This window comes from Spermophilus citellus, assembly GCF_964194105.1.
Source record: "Spermophilus citellus genome assembly, chromosome: 7".
Lineage (NCBI taxonomy): Eukaryota > Metazoa > Chordata > Mammalia > Rodentia > Sciuridae > Spermophilus > Spermophilus citellus.
Window position 1 is genome coordinate 83,882,100 of NC_138188.1, and position 17,917 is coordinate 83,900,016.

At 39.4% G+C, this 17,917-nt stretch overlaps 2 protein-coding genes across 4 annotated transcripts in view; one reads left to right on the forward strand and one right to left on the reverse strand.

Moving 5' to 3' along the window:
• Nucleotides 1–11,190, reverse strand: part of DCBLD2 (discoidin, CUB and LCCL domain containing 2) — an 83,831-nt gene extending 72,641 nt beyond the window's left edge. For 2 of the 3 annotated variants that reach the window (XM_081302610.1, XM_081302609.1), the window contains exon 1: nt 10,565–11,188. In XM_081302610.1, the coding sequence (XP_081158736.1) occupies nt 10,565–10,766 (202 nt within the window). In that variant the 5' untranslated portion in view covers nt 10,767–11,188. Of the gene's footprint in view, nt 1–10,564 lie in introns of all 3 variants that reach the window. The other variant, XM_081302611.1, reaches the window with a different exon arrangement.
• A 2,322-nt stretch (nt 11,191–13,512) lies between these two features.
• Nucleotides 13,513–16,144, forward strand: LOC308654001 (SRSF protein kinase 1-like). The gene has a single exon (XM_081302799.1). The coding sequence runs from the start codon at nt 13,613–13,615 to the stop codon at nt 15,257–15,259; it is 1,647 nt and encodes a 548-aa protein (XP_081158925.1). The 5' UTR covers nt 13,513–13,612; the 3' UTR covers nt 15,260–16,144.
• Nucleotides 16,145–17,917: the final 1,773 nt, after the last annotated feature.

Below are 17,917 nucleotides of genomic sequence, written 5' to 3' on the forward strand. Positions count from 1 at the left end.
GAGATGACCTTATATTTGGAAAGGGGTCTTCACAGATGTAAACAAGTTAAAACAATGTCAAGCTGAATTAGGGTAGGCCTGGTTTCCTGATAAGAGTAAGAAAATGTGAGCACAGACACTGGGAAATATATGTAACCACAGAGACACAAAGGAATGAAGCATCATCAATAGGCCAAAGGATGCTAAGGACTGCATCCACCAGAAGCAAGGAAGGAGCAAGGTAGTATCTTTTAGACACTTTAGAGATAGCATAGCCCTACTGATACCCTGATGTCAGAATTCTGGCGTCCCTAACTATGAGATGATATCTGTTTTAAGCCATTCTAATGGCAATTAGTTACAGTTGCCCTAGGGAACCAACACAGAGATCTATCTATCCATTGAAAATAGTCACTAAAGCTGTTTTTAAGCTGCCAAAATCAATGGATACCTTTCCACCTTTATCTTCAGTGACATTTCTACAACATCTGACACGGCTGCTACTTCCTTCTCCTCACTGTTCTTCTTTCCTTTCTTATTTTTTCTTCCTTGTTCTTAAAACTCTTAATACGTCTTGTAGCTCTCTAACTACCACCTCTTGCATACCTTCCTATAACCTTTCTACTGACTGTTGGTACTGCTGCTGTTCAGAGTTTTCCTCCACTCTGTATTCTGTGTGGGCAATCTCATCTGCAACCCCAACTTCAGTTGCCACCAAGTACACAAAGCTCCAAAGTCCCCAATCTCTCAATCCTCGAACATGTTATCTACTTAGAATATTACTCAAATTTCACAGCTTTTCAAACAAAACATGTTCCAAGCATCCAATGAACATTTTCCCCATATTAGACTCTGAACTAGGCAACGCAGTGAAAATGACAGGCAAGAACCCTGTCTTGAGAGTTTACAATATAGGAGAGCAGACGTGGCAAGTAATTCCAGGGATAATGAGTTATACAGAGAAGTTATGGGTATTTTATTGTGTATGTGTATGAGAGAGAGAAATAGTGGTAAAGAGGCAAGAAATCCTCATGAACTAACATAAGTGGAGAGAAGATTACAGAAAAGTATTTTTTTTAATGAGTTCCTGCTCTCACACTCAATCGGTCATTAAATTTGATAATTTCTATCTCCTAAGTATCTCTAACTTTTGTTCCTCTGACCAGCGCAGGCCCTGTTCTGCAACAGATATATTCACTCTGCTGTTTTCTTCCTCTAACCTATTACCTGCACTCCTGCTAGTGTTAACTTTAACATTAGTAATATTAGGGCCACATAGGTTCCTTTTCTGAAAATTCTTCAACTGTTTTTCACTATACAATGAAATTCAAACACTTCTGCAAGGACACACAGTCTATATTATACTCCAGCCCCTGTTTCCAGTTTTGGTGTCATCTCCTGAGTAGCCACATGACCTCTCTGTTCCAGCTGTGGAACTGTGGGCGATTTCTCCTCTTCACACTCTCACCTGTCAATATACATGCTGTTCCCCTCGGCTGAGGATCATGCCTTTCCTCCTCTATCCAAGGCAAACCCTACTCAATGTTATCTTCTCTGTGGAACCTTTCTGAAGCCCCTAGTCTTTCTTATTTCTATTATCATACTCTCTTTACTGTGTTTAATATGCTTGATTATACATACTATGTCAGCTTACCACACCAAATATAAAACTCCGTTAGGAAGGCAATGCACTCTATTCACCTATAAGCCATACACACAAAACAAACATATGAGGCTCTTAACACATGCTGTTTAATTCAGAAACAAACCCAAACAAGTCTAATGGTAAGCCAGTGAGATACACATATATCTTAGAAATGCTTTGGAGTCAGATAGGCAACTTTTGAAATATCAGGCACTTAACCTCTATAATCCCATGTAATCTCACTTGAACATGGAGTTAATACCACCCATGTTCCCAAGGGTCTAGTTATTCAAAATACAGTAGACTCTTTATTAAATGCAAGACTTTCTCCTTAAAAAGGATGCCTCTGTCTAGTACCTGCCTTTCATTATGACCTCATAGCCCTGGTTAGTTAACTGGTGCATGGGTGGATACTGATTTACCCTTAGCCAATGTGAAGCCAATTCACACTTGCCTCCAATTTGAGACCTGTACAATAAGGAAAATCCCAAATTTTCTCTGGTTAGAGCTGCAAGCCTCAGGGACTGCCAGTAGCCATGACTTTTCCTATGCAGAAAAAGCAAAAATGAAGCAAAGAAAGAACTACACTGAGTCTTTCGTTCCTGAAGTCCAGCTGCATTCCTGTTTTCCCCTTGGCTTAGGGTAGTCCAGTTCTACTCTATAAGTTACCTCAGTATCCTCCCAACATTATCCCCTTCTACCTTCAGCAGACTTGGATTCCTGTCGCCTATAACATTAAGAGTCCTAACCAGAAAAGTCTTCCTTTACCCATGCAACAGAATGTATGTTGTGCATTCAGAGAGTGAGCTTGTCGGATGCAGAGCCCAACCCTGAGAAACAAGGGCAAGTCAGGAGTGAAGAGATAAACCACAAACAAAAATAAGTAGAGAGAGTGGAGAAAGAAGGTGAAATATATAAAAAATTAAAAAGCAGGAAAGTCAGAGCAAAGATCAAAACAGAAGGAACAAAAGTAGTATTAAAGTTTGGGCCAATTAAAGAGGCCAATTAAGAGAAAAATAATATGGATAATCATGCCTTGCTGTCACTGTCCTCTACAGTAGGGTCTGACTCCCCTCATTAAGCCAGGATGGAACTTCTCTAATCAATAACTGGCATGGAATAAGAAGCAGAAGATGAAAAATTCTCATTAGAAAGCAAACACATGAAAACAGGAGATTGAACTGTAAAGTAGGGGGAAAAAATTATCATTTCATATGTTGATTCACTCTTTTGAACAAAAAAAATGTACTGACTATATGAATAATTTTATCCCAACCCTCAGTACATTCTAAAGAGTTATGTATTTTAAAACATTTAGAATAGTATGTGGACTTCAAAACTTGACAGAGTCAGTATTTAAATCCAGGTACATCTGAGTTCAAAATCTCCATACCTTCAAAGACCTCTGAGGTAAAAAATAATGAATATGGACAAAGCTCTCAGGCTTTTCAGACCAAACAAAAACCGAACCAAACAAAAAATCCAACAGTTTAGATGACAGTTTCAATACAGCAGAACCAAGACTACGAGGGACTAAAACAAGAAATTCATCATGTAGCAAAAGTCTACTATACGCCAACACTAAGAAAATGTTCAGCACAGAGGTAGTCTACCTTTTACAAAGTGAGTCATTAAAAAAGGAGGTACAAGCCACCTGGAAAGTAAAAAGAAAAAAGAAAAAAAAAAGAGAGGGACAGATAAAAGTGAAACTTCCACTCCCACATGAAACATCATGCTGGACAACGTGGAGGAGGACAAGGTTTCAGGAAGGAGAAAAGGGGAGGTGTCAGGCAGAGTCATATTTTACAGGAATAAGGAGCATGGCAAGAGCTCAGCTCTACAAAATGCTGCTAAGCTGAATTCTCCATTTGAGATTTGATAGGAAGCACTCATTTATGCCAGATCTGATGGCCACATGACTGTCTCCAGTAGCCAGAGAAAGCAGACAGTGGAGCTTTTAGCATAGGCAGGCCCAAGTTTGGGATTTGCCAAGGACCCAGGTCAAGAACACTGATGACAAAATGCACCTGATTACCTGAGCTTAAAAGAGAATACACCTAGAGATGGACAATGGACTGTGTGAGAATAGCATATGTGCCTAATCTCTCAGGTATAAACTCCTTACTCAGCCCCTCAATAGAAAGTCCTCCATAATATGGTCCCCATTGACTTTTCCAGCCTGTCTCCTCTATATACTACCCTGATATCAGATTATTGAAAATACCTGAATACTCTCTAAAAGCACGGAGGCTTTGGATTCAGACACACCTGGACAGTAATGCTAGCCATGTCATATTTTAAGATCTAGTCACCACTCTAAATGTTTTAAAATGTTTAACTCACCTCTCTTTTTAGAAAATATTGAAAATTGGTATCAAATCTGTTTAGAAAGTAAAATTTTATGAGTGAATCAGCATGCAAATGAAAACTCTGTCCCAGTTTTCCCTACTAACCTGGCAAGGAAAAAGGAGGGCTGCTACTAGAATCAAAACTAGGGGCACTTTCCTCATGTTGGAGATGGCTCTTTAAGTCTGAATTTGGGATAGTGTGCAAAGGAGTTCATTCAACTTCCTGGCATTGATTAGGTTTTGTAGCTGTTTTTATAATCACCTGTTTAAGAGGAGCCAAGTTTTCTAAATTAGCCATGCCTGTATTCAGAGTTCCAGCTTGAAGGAAAACTCCTCTTTAGACATGGGAGTACAGCAAAGGGGTTAGCTCCTGGGGAGAGAAGGGCCAGAAAAGACAAAGCAGATTACTTGGCCATGAGCAAGCAGGCAGTAAAGTTCAAGAGAGGGCTCTATTTCTCAGGGACTGAGAAGCCCAGTCTCCTGCACTGTTGGCTCACTAGGGGATTAGACAAAGGCCAACAGCACAAAGCACATGCAGGTACCCAAGGACTAACACCACATAATGCACTCAGGGCAAAAGATCCAGTCCAGAAATGGAATAATTACTACACATATTTTTATGAGTGAATCAACATGTGAATAAAAATTGTGTCCCAGTCTTCCCTACAGACAGCATGATAAATATTAGAAATAAGAAAATGACTTAAAACTCTCTCCACTGACAAGAACAAATAACTTAAAATAGAGTGTGGAAAGTACTATCTGGAGATGAATGTGTGGTGATGATGCCTAAGAAGGATTCTGAAGGATGGTTAGAGTTTTACTAAGACAAGGAAAGTATGTAAGGACATTCTAAGCAGGGAAAATTGCATATGAAAAGAAATCAGTACAAAGAAAAGGCAAAATGGCATGAAGTTTAATATGCTCAAGGAATAAAAAGCAGCTCAATCTTCTATCTTAACTATGAAATATAAGGGATGCCGGCATGAAATTAGGACAAAATGGGAGGGAAGGACCAGACTGTGAAAAAATTATATACAATATGCAAATTAGTTTGGAATCTATCTCATTAGTGATAAAGGAACTGCTGGTTACACTATGGATATCACTATGAAAGGCAATACTCCATCATCACATGGACTGTGGCTAGCCTAACAAGTACATATTTATATTCCAACTTGAACATTGCCTCCTTAACTGAACTGCAGATTCTCTTAAGACAATGTCAATGTTTTAGTCTCCTATGCATATCCCAGGGTTATACTGACACATGTGCACTCTCCTGAGAGCTCATGATAGCTCTTGATGAGAGAATAATAAAGAGCTAACAGCTTCTCTTTAATTCCAAGCAAATTCATTGTAACTGCAAAGCTGCATATACTCTACTCAACAAATGCTTTGCTGGGAATTCTGGGACACTCTCCTTAGAGAGTAGTTGAGAGAACCTGTACATTGGGGTCCTCCCTATAATTCAAGTAACTAACTGATACTCTTCCAACTAAATACCTTTCAAGTATTTTAGGTGAAGTTTCAGTAGCCTTTAAAAATCACCCATTATCTCATCTGCTTCAATGGATACTGCACTGGCATTCATTAAATAAGAGTTTATTTGAATATCTGTATTTTTGGTCTTCAAGGATTATATACCAGTTTAACCCAAATAATAATCTGGAAAATTAACATTATATGCTACTAAACTAATATTCTGAACTGAAATACTTTCTCAAAGATTCTATCAAGAACAACAAATTTACTCAAATGAAATAAAATAATGCAGTCACATTTCTGAATGATTCAGTAATTACCTTATAAATAATGAATGCCACCTTGTGATGAAATTTTACATTTAAAATTGCTATCTTGTTGTGTTTTGCAAGTATGCTTATTTATGTTAGGCTACAAAATAATTTCAACATAATATCTACAGAACATAACACCCTATTAAGGTATGTGATCAGGTAATACACAGGAACGTGAAAAATTGGTTGATAAATTAGAAAGCAGAATTGTGGATAATTATCATCCACAATTCTAGTTTTAGTATTGCATAACTATTATTGTTTTTAAAATAGATGAAAAAATGCTATGACCATAGGTTGTTATAAAGTAACCCAGATCCAGGAGCCACACAAGAAAAAAAAAATCATCTACTTGTCTCAATTCATATTTTAACAATCACATTTAGGAAATATCACTATCTTTCTAAAGATTTTCCTAATACTTCCAGTCTATGTTATCACACCACATCCTTCTAACAAATTAAGAAGTGAAGGTGGAAATTGTCCATTTGCATGTGTTCAATGTTCAAGGAGATCATGATCACCTCAGCTTTCACATCTCAGGATCATTTTGCTAAGTGTAGTCCTAAATTTAAAATCTACCCTATGTAACCACAATCTTACATGATCTGACCTTTTCCTTTCAGAAATTAATTCATTCATCTGTCATGTTAATTCTAGTACAAGTACTTTCACTTACACCAATTTCACCATTTTAAAGCTTTCTTTTTTTTTTTCCCTCGTTTTTCTTTAACAATGAAGTTCTGATACTGAATGGAATTTTAACCATCTCCAGAGTGATATGTTTTCTTTTTGCATATAACACTGGAAAATCTAAAACTCATTAACCTGTAACTTTATAGTCAACTTTTCCTTTATAAGCCCTAAGAATGAAGAACTAAAATCCTGTCATTAGCACACATGGAACATGTGCTGATTCTGATTACCATTGTACAAAATTAATGAGAAATATAACAGAAAAGGAAGTTTTGATTTTTGCCTCTGAACACAGTACATAAAAGAGCCCTTATGTTTAATCAGACCAAGAAAAGAATGAAAAAGTTTAATTAGCCTAATGTTAAAATTAGAATACATGTTTCTTTGCAGAGAGAAGTTCTTCACTTCTTCCAATTCACCACTATTGTTCAAAAATACATTTACCTGTGTCACAAGGCAGTAAATACATCACTAGACTGATTATAAACTCTGAACATTTAATTCCAGTATCATTGTAGAACCAAGCAATTCCTTTTTAGAACGTACCCAATTTGTTTCATAGGCTCATTAGGGTAGCAAAGAAAAAAATCAATACTCTCACCAACATGTCACATTAATAGGCAAAACAATTCAATTTTTTTTAGATCTTTATTTTTATTTTATTTATTTATTTTTTGTGGTGCTAAGGATCGAAACCAGTGTCTCATGCGTGTGAGGCAAGCGCTCTGCTGCTGAGCCACAACCCCAGCTCAACAAGTCAGTTTTAATGGGTTTAAAAAACTAATTCCCCGATATATTACTACAATCAAGTCATGTTCTCACAGAAGGTAGGCAGGCCTTCCATGATACAAATGAGGAAGTCAAACTCCTGAGATAACTCAAATTCCTACAATCATAATGTAAACTGAAGACATAAATTCAATCATAGTAGACCATCAACTGCCTACTAACTAAATTTATTACAGCAGTAAACATGTATTCAGCATAAATTTAACCAATTTAAGTTTTTTAAATATATATATATTTTACAGAAAGTTTTTTTAAAAATTTTTGAAGATGAACTTAATATCAAATTTAGAACTCAAAACTATATATAATAAACTGCATCTAAAAGAGCAAGATAGTAAATAGATGCAAACAGAGTATATTTATAAGTTCTAGTGAAATAAAATGGTTAAAATACATTTCTGTTGTGAGAGGCCAGCAGTTTTCAAACAAATGATAAATTCTATTCTGAGCCAAATTAAGAGAAAGATCACTGTCAGCAAAAAAAAAAAAAAAATCTGCTGAGGAATAGCTATCTACATATGGCATTAATTGAAATGAAGATAATATATTCTGCTATGGCCATGAATGGCATTAATTGGAATGAAGGTAATATATTCCACTCTTTCAAAAAAATGTTGGAAAGACTTTAAAATAACAAAAAAGAAAAGAAACCCTGAATCATAGTCCTACCTTTACAGACACATTAAATGCTTTTCTAAGTAGGTTGGCTAAAGAAAAAAATCTATTCATCAAAAAACACTTTCTCAATTTCTTTTTTTGTGTGTGTGTTTTTGTTTTTAAGAGTTGGAAGAGAGGATGTGTTTGTGTGTGTCGTAGATGGATACAATATCTTTATTTATTTTTATGTGGTGCTGAGGATTTAACCCAGTGCCTCATGCAAGCGAGGCAAGTGCTCTACCACTGAGCTATGACCCCAAGCCTCTTTCAATTTCTTTTTTATTCTGACTGTATACAAACACCACAGAATTTGGAAAAGCATAAAAAAGGAATTACACACAATTCTACCACCAAAAGACAACTGTTAACACTATTTCCTCCCTGTCTTCTAAGATTTCTTAGAGTTAAAAACTACACCTTGTAACTTAATATTACATATGGACATGCTCATTATTAAAATTCTATGGGAGTTTTTAAAGTGCTGCTTCTGATTTTTAAATGAGACTTCTTTTCAGATTATGTGAAGAAATACTAGCGGACCCTGAAGCAATCTGCTAGGCTGTTTAAGATTGGCATAAAAGGAATTACATCAGAAATCACACTAGGGTCCTTTTGTGTACAAAACATATTTTTAAAAATTTTAGGAGATTCAAATCCCATAGTTTTCAAATGGCTAGCTTTTAATTCACCAACTTAGTAACTCAAGATTAATAATTCTAATCATTTTTGACTATACTTGCTTTTCCCTTTACAAAACTTTTGAATACTATCATTTCATTTTCATTGAGCTATGAGTGAATTCTCACATACACAATGTTGAAAACTGAGGTGCAAAGGGAATGACTTAACAAAATATACTCAATTTAGCAGAACTAGAAATCAAGTCTTTTAATTACTAGTACCATTTCTATTTGTTTTAATCTATATGATGTTTAAGCTGACACTATAAAAGATATTTGCTGGGATTGTAGCTCAGTGGTAGAGTGCTTGCTTAGCATGTGTGAGGCACTGGGTTCAATCCTCAGCACTACATAAAAATAAATAAAATAACGGTATTGTGTCCATCTACAACTAAAAAAAAATTTTTAAATGATGCAAAAAATAGATGCTTTAAAACATAAGGTAATGTTGTATATTCAGTTAGTACAGGCATGAGAAATTCTAAAAGCAAGATAGTTGTCTCTTGGGGAGGAGATATGTAACTGACTCCAATACTGCAAGATATTTTTAAAAACATGATACAAACACTTTCAGATCTAGAAAAAGTAAAACAGTGAAAGTATTCTACTTGTCATATGCTTTTCTGTATGAAGGCACCTGTATTCCTCCTCGGTTTTCTTACATTGGAAATGGGATAACAATGCCTATCTCACCTGAGGTGAGTATTAAGAGTTAATTTACATAAACGACTTAGTCCTGTGCCAGTCCCAAAGTAAGCTCTTATTAGTGTTAGCCACATATAAGCCATTCCCCTACCATTCCACCAGGAAGGAAATGATGCATAGTCTTAAAGCTGAAAGGATTTCATGAAACCTTCATGCTAAGTATCTCAATGTTAAGTTACACTATGTAGAAATGGGCCTGTATCTAGAGTTCAGTTTACCAAACATATTTTTTCTTAGACATTGTTTCCACATGCCTGTGAAAATTTCAGCATCTTCTCAATAACAGTCTCATGGTCCTGATCCCATACTTCACTCAAAGCCACGACAGCAATTAAGCTGGACTTAAACCTGAAGATCAATTAAATAAAATCCTGTAGGCAATTAGTAACAGTCCAATGCTTATTCTCCTCATTGCAATAAAAAGGGAAATGCAATAAAAAGTCTTCAATAACTGATGCCAAACTGTCCAAAAATGGATGATACCCTGCCTAAAACAGTACTAAAAAATTAAAAAAGAAAAACCTGCATACTCTTTCCATTATAATGATTATTTAATATACACTTTTACTCGTTTTCTGGCATAGGTTTCTCAAGGATCGTAGATGGAAAAAAAGTTTTGTTTTTTTAAGCCTTTCTGGAAAGGCTTACCCTTTTAATGTGGAACGATCCCGTTTGCGCAACATGACAGTTGGGGCCAGTGTTTCATCAAGGCGTCAATATACAGGCAAGGATTATAAAGAACATGTTCTAAATCCAAGACTAAGAAACCACAACCTGCTTAATTCCCTTCAGAACCCGGGCACTTTCACAAGGAGCTAATAATTCCACTAGTTGTCTTTAAGGTTTAGATGCTGTTTAATTTCCTTGCTTAGGATCCTACTCTGTCCGTCCATCTGCAGGGCTTAACTTCTGGGATCACAAGTCAGAAAGTTCCCTTTCTCCTCCCAAAAAAATCTCCCCAGAAGGATCCAATATCAAAGAGGCTTCCATCGCAGGGTCTCACATCGCTCTTTTCAGAGAAATGAATGGCTTGGCCAAAAGTAAAGCCGCACCAACTTGGAGGACAGGCTGACAGAGCCCACCTTTCCAATTCAACCTTCCTAGTGCCCAGCTAGGTCCGGCCACGTTCTAGTCGCACCGCGCCTCCCCTGCGCGTCTGTAGACCCGTTTAATAGCCAGAAGAATCGGCGCTCAGGAGTAGGCTCCCCCCGCGACCCAGTCACCCTAGGAGCTCCGGGAGCCGCGCACTCCTTGGGGACCACTCACCTTGCTGGGCTCCAGCGTCCTCCAGCAGCAAGAGCAGGATAAGTAAGAGGAGAAGGAAAAGAGGCATGGAGGAGGAGGAGTTGGAACCGGGAGGGAGGGAGCAGGAGAGGGGGAGCGGGGCCCAGGCGGGGGCGGCGGCTGCGGCCCGGACTCGGGGACACCGCGGGCTGCGCCCGGCTCTCACCACCGCCCGGCTCGCCATCGCGGCTGCCAGCAGTCCGCCTGCATACTGCGGACGCCCAGCAGCCACGCGCGCCCCGGGGCCGCAGCACCGGGTAAAGAAGCTGCAGCTGCGGCGGGAGAGCGAAAGGCAGAGCACGCCTCGCCCCGCGCTGGGACCCCTCCGCCACTCACCCCGCTTTCACCTTCTCCTTCGTCCCTTCCCTCCGCTCCCCGCCTCGAGATTCCAGGCTGGAGCGCAGGGGAGGGGAGGGAAGGAAGCGGGGTGTTCGGGCCGCCTAAGAGCGGCAGCGGCGAAGCTGAGGAACGCGCCTTTTACACCGCGCTCCACACCCGGACCGGCTCGCCGCGCTCGCCCGCGGCTCTGGCTAGCTGGCAGGCAGGCCAGCCGCCCGCTCCCTCGAGCTCCCTCTCGCTCGAGCGGTCCACGCCTTCTTGACCCGCCACAACCAATCCACAGTCAATTCCAGTCCGTCTCTTTCTGTACCACCCAATCAGAACGCTCTCTCCTCTGTCAACCCGTTAGCTCCTGGACCCACTCCTCGAGCGCCACCGCCCCTTATCTTCCCCCTCCAATCACCTTCGGCCTTCGGAAGCGTCCCACCCGCCTCCACCAATCCGGGTCCCGCCCCCAAACTCCCGCCCCCGGACCCCGCCCCCGAGAGCCTGTTATTGTTGGGACTGCTGCCCAGAGCGATCCCGCTGAGGCGACCGCTTGCTCTGTTGAATGACTTCCGGGACTTTCCTCATCCCACTGCTCTCGCTTTCAGCTCCTCAGGCTGGGTTTTCTCATTGCTCCGCCCTCGCAGCACATCAGGCCACTGGAAGGGGTGGGAAACCTAGATCCTGGAAGGTTTTAGCTGGGAGCTGAATCTAAAGCAGTTGTGGTTCTGGGGGGTGTAGTTGTTTTCTTGTTGTTTTTAATATCTGAGCTTGTTATTTTTAAAACTGCAGCCAGTTAGTTGTTACAGAAACTCCGAGTAACAATAACAGATGCAGTATTTAATTTTAAAATACGTATTTTCCCGGTTGCTATGCCCTTCACTATATGAGGAAAAGGAGTGGAAAAATAAAAAGTGCAAAACAAGATCCTTGCTATCAAGTCCACTGATACCTAACATCTGGACATTCTTCTAACCACGCTACAAGGAGTTGTTGAGCACCTGCTATCTATCTGCAGTCATTGTGCTGAAAGTCCCAGGAGTTGCAGCCATAATACAGAAATCTTACAGGATCCAGATAGAAGATAAATAACAATAAATCATTCAAGTCAGGATGAAATAAATGATAATTAAAGTCACAGATATCTGTTGGAAACTGGGAGCAGAGAATGAGAAAAAGAACCAAGTTTTTGAGAAAGAGGAATCCATATGATTAGGCAGTGATTTTAGAAAGAAGAGAGGTGCCACGCTAATGTTTTAAAGAGGAGAATGGTGTCATTAATAAATACAGAAAGTTAGAATGATAGACTAGGTTGTGTGGGAAAGGAAGTTAATTTGGGGCATGTAATTGGTCCCAACTTAAGGTGGTTTAACTTACAATAGTCCAACTCGATTTGTTCACTTTAAATACTGTCAAAGTGATACATATTCAATAGAAACTGTACTTGAAATTTTGAATTTTAATTTTTTTACTGGGCAAATAATGCACCTTATGATACTGTTTTCTGATGCTTTCTAGTTATAACAAGCCACAGCACCCAGTTAGCTAAACATTCACAAGGGTAAGCAATTGGTATTCTACAGTGTACTGTGTTTCTCTGCTACAAAGTTTGGTGCCTTAAGTGTATTAGTGCATATAATATTTTCAATTTACCATGAATTTCTAGAATGTAACCCATGGTAAGTTGTGGAGCATCTGTGTTGAAGTTGAGTTGCCAACTCAGCTAATAAATAAAGCTATATAACAGGTGACCATTTTGACCTAAAAGTCAGGTGGATGAGTGCTTTGAAATTACAGGTCTGGGAGTCATAAAGAGATATGATGTTCAATAACATAGATGACACTGATATCTTCAACATAAAACCTGAGCGTTAGAAAGGACTTGGAAGTCATCTTTTTCAATTCCTTTACATAGTTCCCAAACAATAAGCTCTTCTACCAAATGTATTCAATAAGTATTTATTGGATACCTAAGAAATACAGCTATGCTCTTGGCTTAACATAGGCATTAGTCAAAAAAAAAAAAAAAAAAGTTTAATCAGTGGAGAGTTTGTGCTGGTGGAGTAGGCAAACATGTAAGCAAATCCATTGTTATGAGTGCTAAGCTGAAGGTATGGACAGTTGCCACAACACAGCAGTGGAAGGAGTTCAATGAACCCCTCCCAGCCAGTATGAAACCCCGGCTGAATATTGACTAAGAAAGCAAAGTGAGGAAGGTGACCTCAATCCAGAGACAAAACAGGCTGGATCACAGGCACAGTGCTGACTGGTGTTGATGGAACTGAGTGGAGTTGACAACTGTGGACTTGATGGAAGGAACAGAAGACTAACATGGAAAAGTTTCTAGGGGCAAGACCAGGACTGAGTCAGGATTTTATTTTGAAATAAGAATTTAAGGGGAGCCCGATTCGCCGCCACTCCAGTGCGCAGGCGCCTGGCGGTTACGGGTCTGGCCATGGAGCGGAAAGATCTGAAACTCAACACCGAGGCTCTGCTCCCCATTCTGAGAGTGATATACCAGAGCAGGAAGAGGAGATTCTAGGATCTGATGATGATGAGCAGGAAGACCCTAATGATTATTGTAAAGGAGGTTATCATCTTGTGAAAATCGGAGATCTGTTATATCATGTAATCCGAAAGTTGGGCTGGGGACATTTCTCAACAGTGTGGTTATCATGGGATATTCAAAGGAAGAAGTTTGTGGCAATGAAAGTAGTTAAAAGTGCTGAACATTATACTGAAACAGCTCTAGATGAAATCCGGTTGCTGAAATCAGTTCGAAATTCAGATCCTAATGATCCAAATAGAGAAATGGTCGTTCAACTACTGGATGACTTTAAAATATCAGGAGTTAATGGAACACATATCTGCATGGTGTTTGAAGTTTGGGGACATCATCTGCTCAAGTGGATCATCAAGTCCAATTATCAGGGGCTTCCACTGCCTTGTGTCAAAAAAATCATTCAGCAAGTGTTACAGGGTCTGGATTATTTACATACAAAGTGCCGAATCATCCACACTGACATTAAACCGGAAAACATCTTGTTGTCAGTGAATGAGCAGTACATTCGGAGGCTGGCCGCAGAAGCAACAGAATGGCAGCGATCTGGAGCTCCTCCACCTTCAGGATCTGCAGTCAGTACTGCTCCCCAACCTAAACCAGCTGACAAAATGTCAAAGAATAAGAAGAAGAAATTGAAGAAGAAGCAGAAGCGCCAGGCAGAATTACTAGAGAAGCGAATGCAGGAAATTGAGGAAATGGAGAAAGAGTCGGGCCCTGGGCAAAAAAGACCTAACAAGCAAGAAGATTCAGAGAGTCCTGTTGAAAGACCCTTGAAAGAGAACCCATCTAATAAAATGACCCAAGAAAAACTTGAAGAGTCTAGTTCCATTGACCAGGATCAGACACTTATGGAACCTGGTGTAGAGGGTGGTGCAGCAGAAATTAATTGCAATGGAATAATTGAAATCATAAATTATACTGAGAACAGTAATAAAGAAACATTGAGGCTTAAAGAGGATCTGCATAATGCTAATGACTGTGGTGTCCAAAATTTGAAGCAGGAACCTAGTTTCCTAAGCTCCCAAAATGGAGACAGCAGCACAAATGAAGAAACAGACTCTTGTACACCTGTAACTTCTGAGGTGTCAGATGGCATGGTGTGCCAGTCTTCCTCTAATGTAGACCAGTCATTTGGTGAACAGGACATCAGCCAACTTCAAGAAAGCATTCGGGCAGAGATACCTTGTGAAGATGAGCAAGAGCAGGAACATAATGGATCACTGGACAATAAAGGAAAATCCACTGCTGGAAATTTCCTCGTTAATCCCCTTGAGCCAAAAAATGCAGAAAAACTCAAAGTGAAGATTGCTGATCTTGGAAACGCCTGTTGGGTGCACAAACATTTTACTGAAGACATTCAAACAAGGCAATATCGCTCCCTGGAAGTTCTGATAGGATCTGGCTATAATACTCCTGCTGATATTTGGAGCACAGCATGCATGGCCTTTGAACTGGCCACAGGTGACTATTTGTTTGAACCTCATTCAGGGGAAGAGTATACTCGAGATGAAGATCACATTGCATTGATCATAGAACTTCTGGGGAAGGTGCCTCGCAAGCTCATTGTGGCAGGAAAATATTCCAAGGAATTTTTCACCAAAAAAGGTGACCTGAAACACATCATGAAGCTGAAACCCTGGGGCCTTTTTGAAGTTCTAGTGGAGAAGTATGAGTGGTCTCAGGAAGAGGCAGCTGGCTTCACAGATTTCTTACTGCCCATGTTGGAGCTCATCCCTGAGAAGAGAGCCACTGCTGCCGAGTGTCTCCGGCATCCTTGGCTCAACTCCTAAGTCCCTGCCCAGCACTGCAGCAGAGATCACCACACTGACCACCCCCCACCCACTCCCTTCCAAGCATTTCCCTCTTCTCTTTTCAGGGCAAAGCTCTTTCTTCAAGGGTTTCTAGATTTTTCTTTATCTTTTTTTTATTCTTTAATCTAACATGTTCATTTGGGTTTGCTCACTTGAACCTGTGGAGGTCCCCACAGCCATTCCGCATCCTAGGTGATTTGGCCTTGGTAGGGCTCTGCCAAAGACTAATGGACTAAAAATGTGAACAGCCTCTTGGCCTATACCTTTGCCTTTCCATTAGAGCATCCTTCAAGTTTTAATAACCCTTTTTAAAAAGAGCCTTTAAGATATATGAGCCCATCTTTTTATTCATGGACTCTACTCAAATTTTCTAGTGAATATCCTATTGCCAGCATAAGGATGAGGAGGGAAAGGGTGTTCATTCTGTGTACAGCAGAGACATTAAACTTGCTGTATCCAGGCTGCATCATCTACCTGGATTGTTTCTGTTGTTTTCTGTTATTTTTCCTGCGACTTTTAATCTACTACCTTTTTAAATGAGCTGTATAAACACCAAATTTGGGTACCATATTATCACGATTCAAAGCACTGTCATATTCCTTTCATCCTTTAATAACTCCAAGATCCTCAAATCTTCTGATTTTTAAATGTAAACAGAAATGGAACCATTGTGTTAACAATTTCTTGAAAACCTCAGATGTTCTGCAAGTAGCCCTTTCCTATGTGTCTTCTGTTACCCTAAGAGCAGAATTTACTTTGATTGGCAGTTAACATTTTTGGGTTTGGTTGGTGTGTTTGGTTTTTTTGGTTGTTTTTTTTTTTTAATTCCTATCTGGCACCTGACTCATTGTACTTGAGTTTATTGCCCTATAACTAAAGGATCAGGGTGACTCTAGAAACAAGATCTGAGTTTCAGAGCTTTCCCATTTAAAGAGAAAATGCCTTAGAGTTTTGATTCTTTACCAAATAGTTCTGTGCTTTTATTTATAGCTTTTTCTTTACCTTGCCCAAAGTTCTGACTTTGAGCAGTTTCCCTGTGTCTTTACTGTTCTCATTTCTCAGATGCTTGGGGTCTCTAATGAAACCCTGGGGGAAGGAACCAAGGGGAAGGGTGGGATGGCACTTTTTCAATGGCTTCTTTTTTTTCCCCCTGTTGGTTTTTTAAGATTAACCATTCTCTGCTGCTATTTCCTTGTATAATGTAAGTTTTTAACTGCGATTTTGAGATGATTGAAATGTACTTGAGGCTTTTTTTTTTCTCCCCTCAATTTGAAAAGGCTTTGTCAATTTTATTTTAGGATTGACCTCTCCTAGACTTGCCCTAAACATCACATATTCCTTGGGTAATATGAGCAGCAAAAGAGGGAGGATTGGGGTCAAGCCACTTATTCAGCATGGACCAAGTAGGCCTTGGGGATTACAGTATTCTCCAGAAGTGGCTTTAGAACTCTAATTTGCAGAAAGTCAACGAGGTGCAACTCAAGGTTCTACTAGCAAGCAACCTATGAAAATGTCGGACATCCGCCTTTTTATATGGAAGATTGTTTCAGTCATTTACTCACCAACAATGACAAAGGAAAAAATGTCATTATGCAATCCATTTAACCCATAACCATATTACTCTGAGGAACTATCATCGGATCCTTGATTGGTTACTCCTGAAATCAGACATGTTCCTGTAGAAAGAATTTTAAGTCATGTCTATGCACATATCAAGAATAAAGAACTTGTATCAAACAACGGCAGGGAAATCCTTCAGCAGTTCTAATCCACTTTCAGTTTTCAACTATATTTACATCTAAAGCAATAGCAGACTTACCTGAAATCTCTTCTATGTTGTAAAATCAATTGTGGAATTCAGGAATTCTGGTGAAATAACCAAAAAACACGTAAGCGAACAGAAGGCCCCCTTTTAACAATTGATGGGAAATTTTAATAGGAGAAAGAACATGTAACTTTGTAAATGTTTCCCAGCAAATAAGGGCTTCCCCCCCCCTACTATTTAAAGAGCCAGATAAATTAGAAGATCTGGAAAGTGGCAGCTGTAGAACTTGGTCTTCTAAGTACTTCACAAACTTTTATTGAGCTTAATCATAATACTGTCAAATTACTGTGATCCCAGGAAAGGATTTCTATTCGCTGTTAGAAATAAAGCCCTGATACATTTTTATTCTTTCTACTGAGTGCATTGTCTGTTTTCTTAATAAATGCAGTACAATAAACAAATTATTTAATAAAAAAAAGAATTTAAAATAAAAAAAGTTTTCTAAGAAAGTGACATTATCAACTTTAATTGTGGAAAACTCAATCATGCAGGAAGATAAGGAATGAATTGGAGTAAGACCATGACTAGAAGCCAAGGAGAATCAGTCTGGAGTCAAAGAAAGTGATGGGGAATCTGAACTGCATTAGTCATGAGCTTGGAAAAGAGGGACTGATTAGAGGAATATTTGTGAACTTAGGAACTGATCAGATGTGAGAAATCAGAAGGAATCCTCAGATTTGGAAGGTGATGGCTTTCACACTGGAAGGAATACAAGAAGGGGAACTGGGTTGATTGGATTAGGAAGTAGAAGATATGATGAATTCAGTATTGAACATATCCAACATGATGTGCTAATGTGGCAAGCAGTCCAT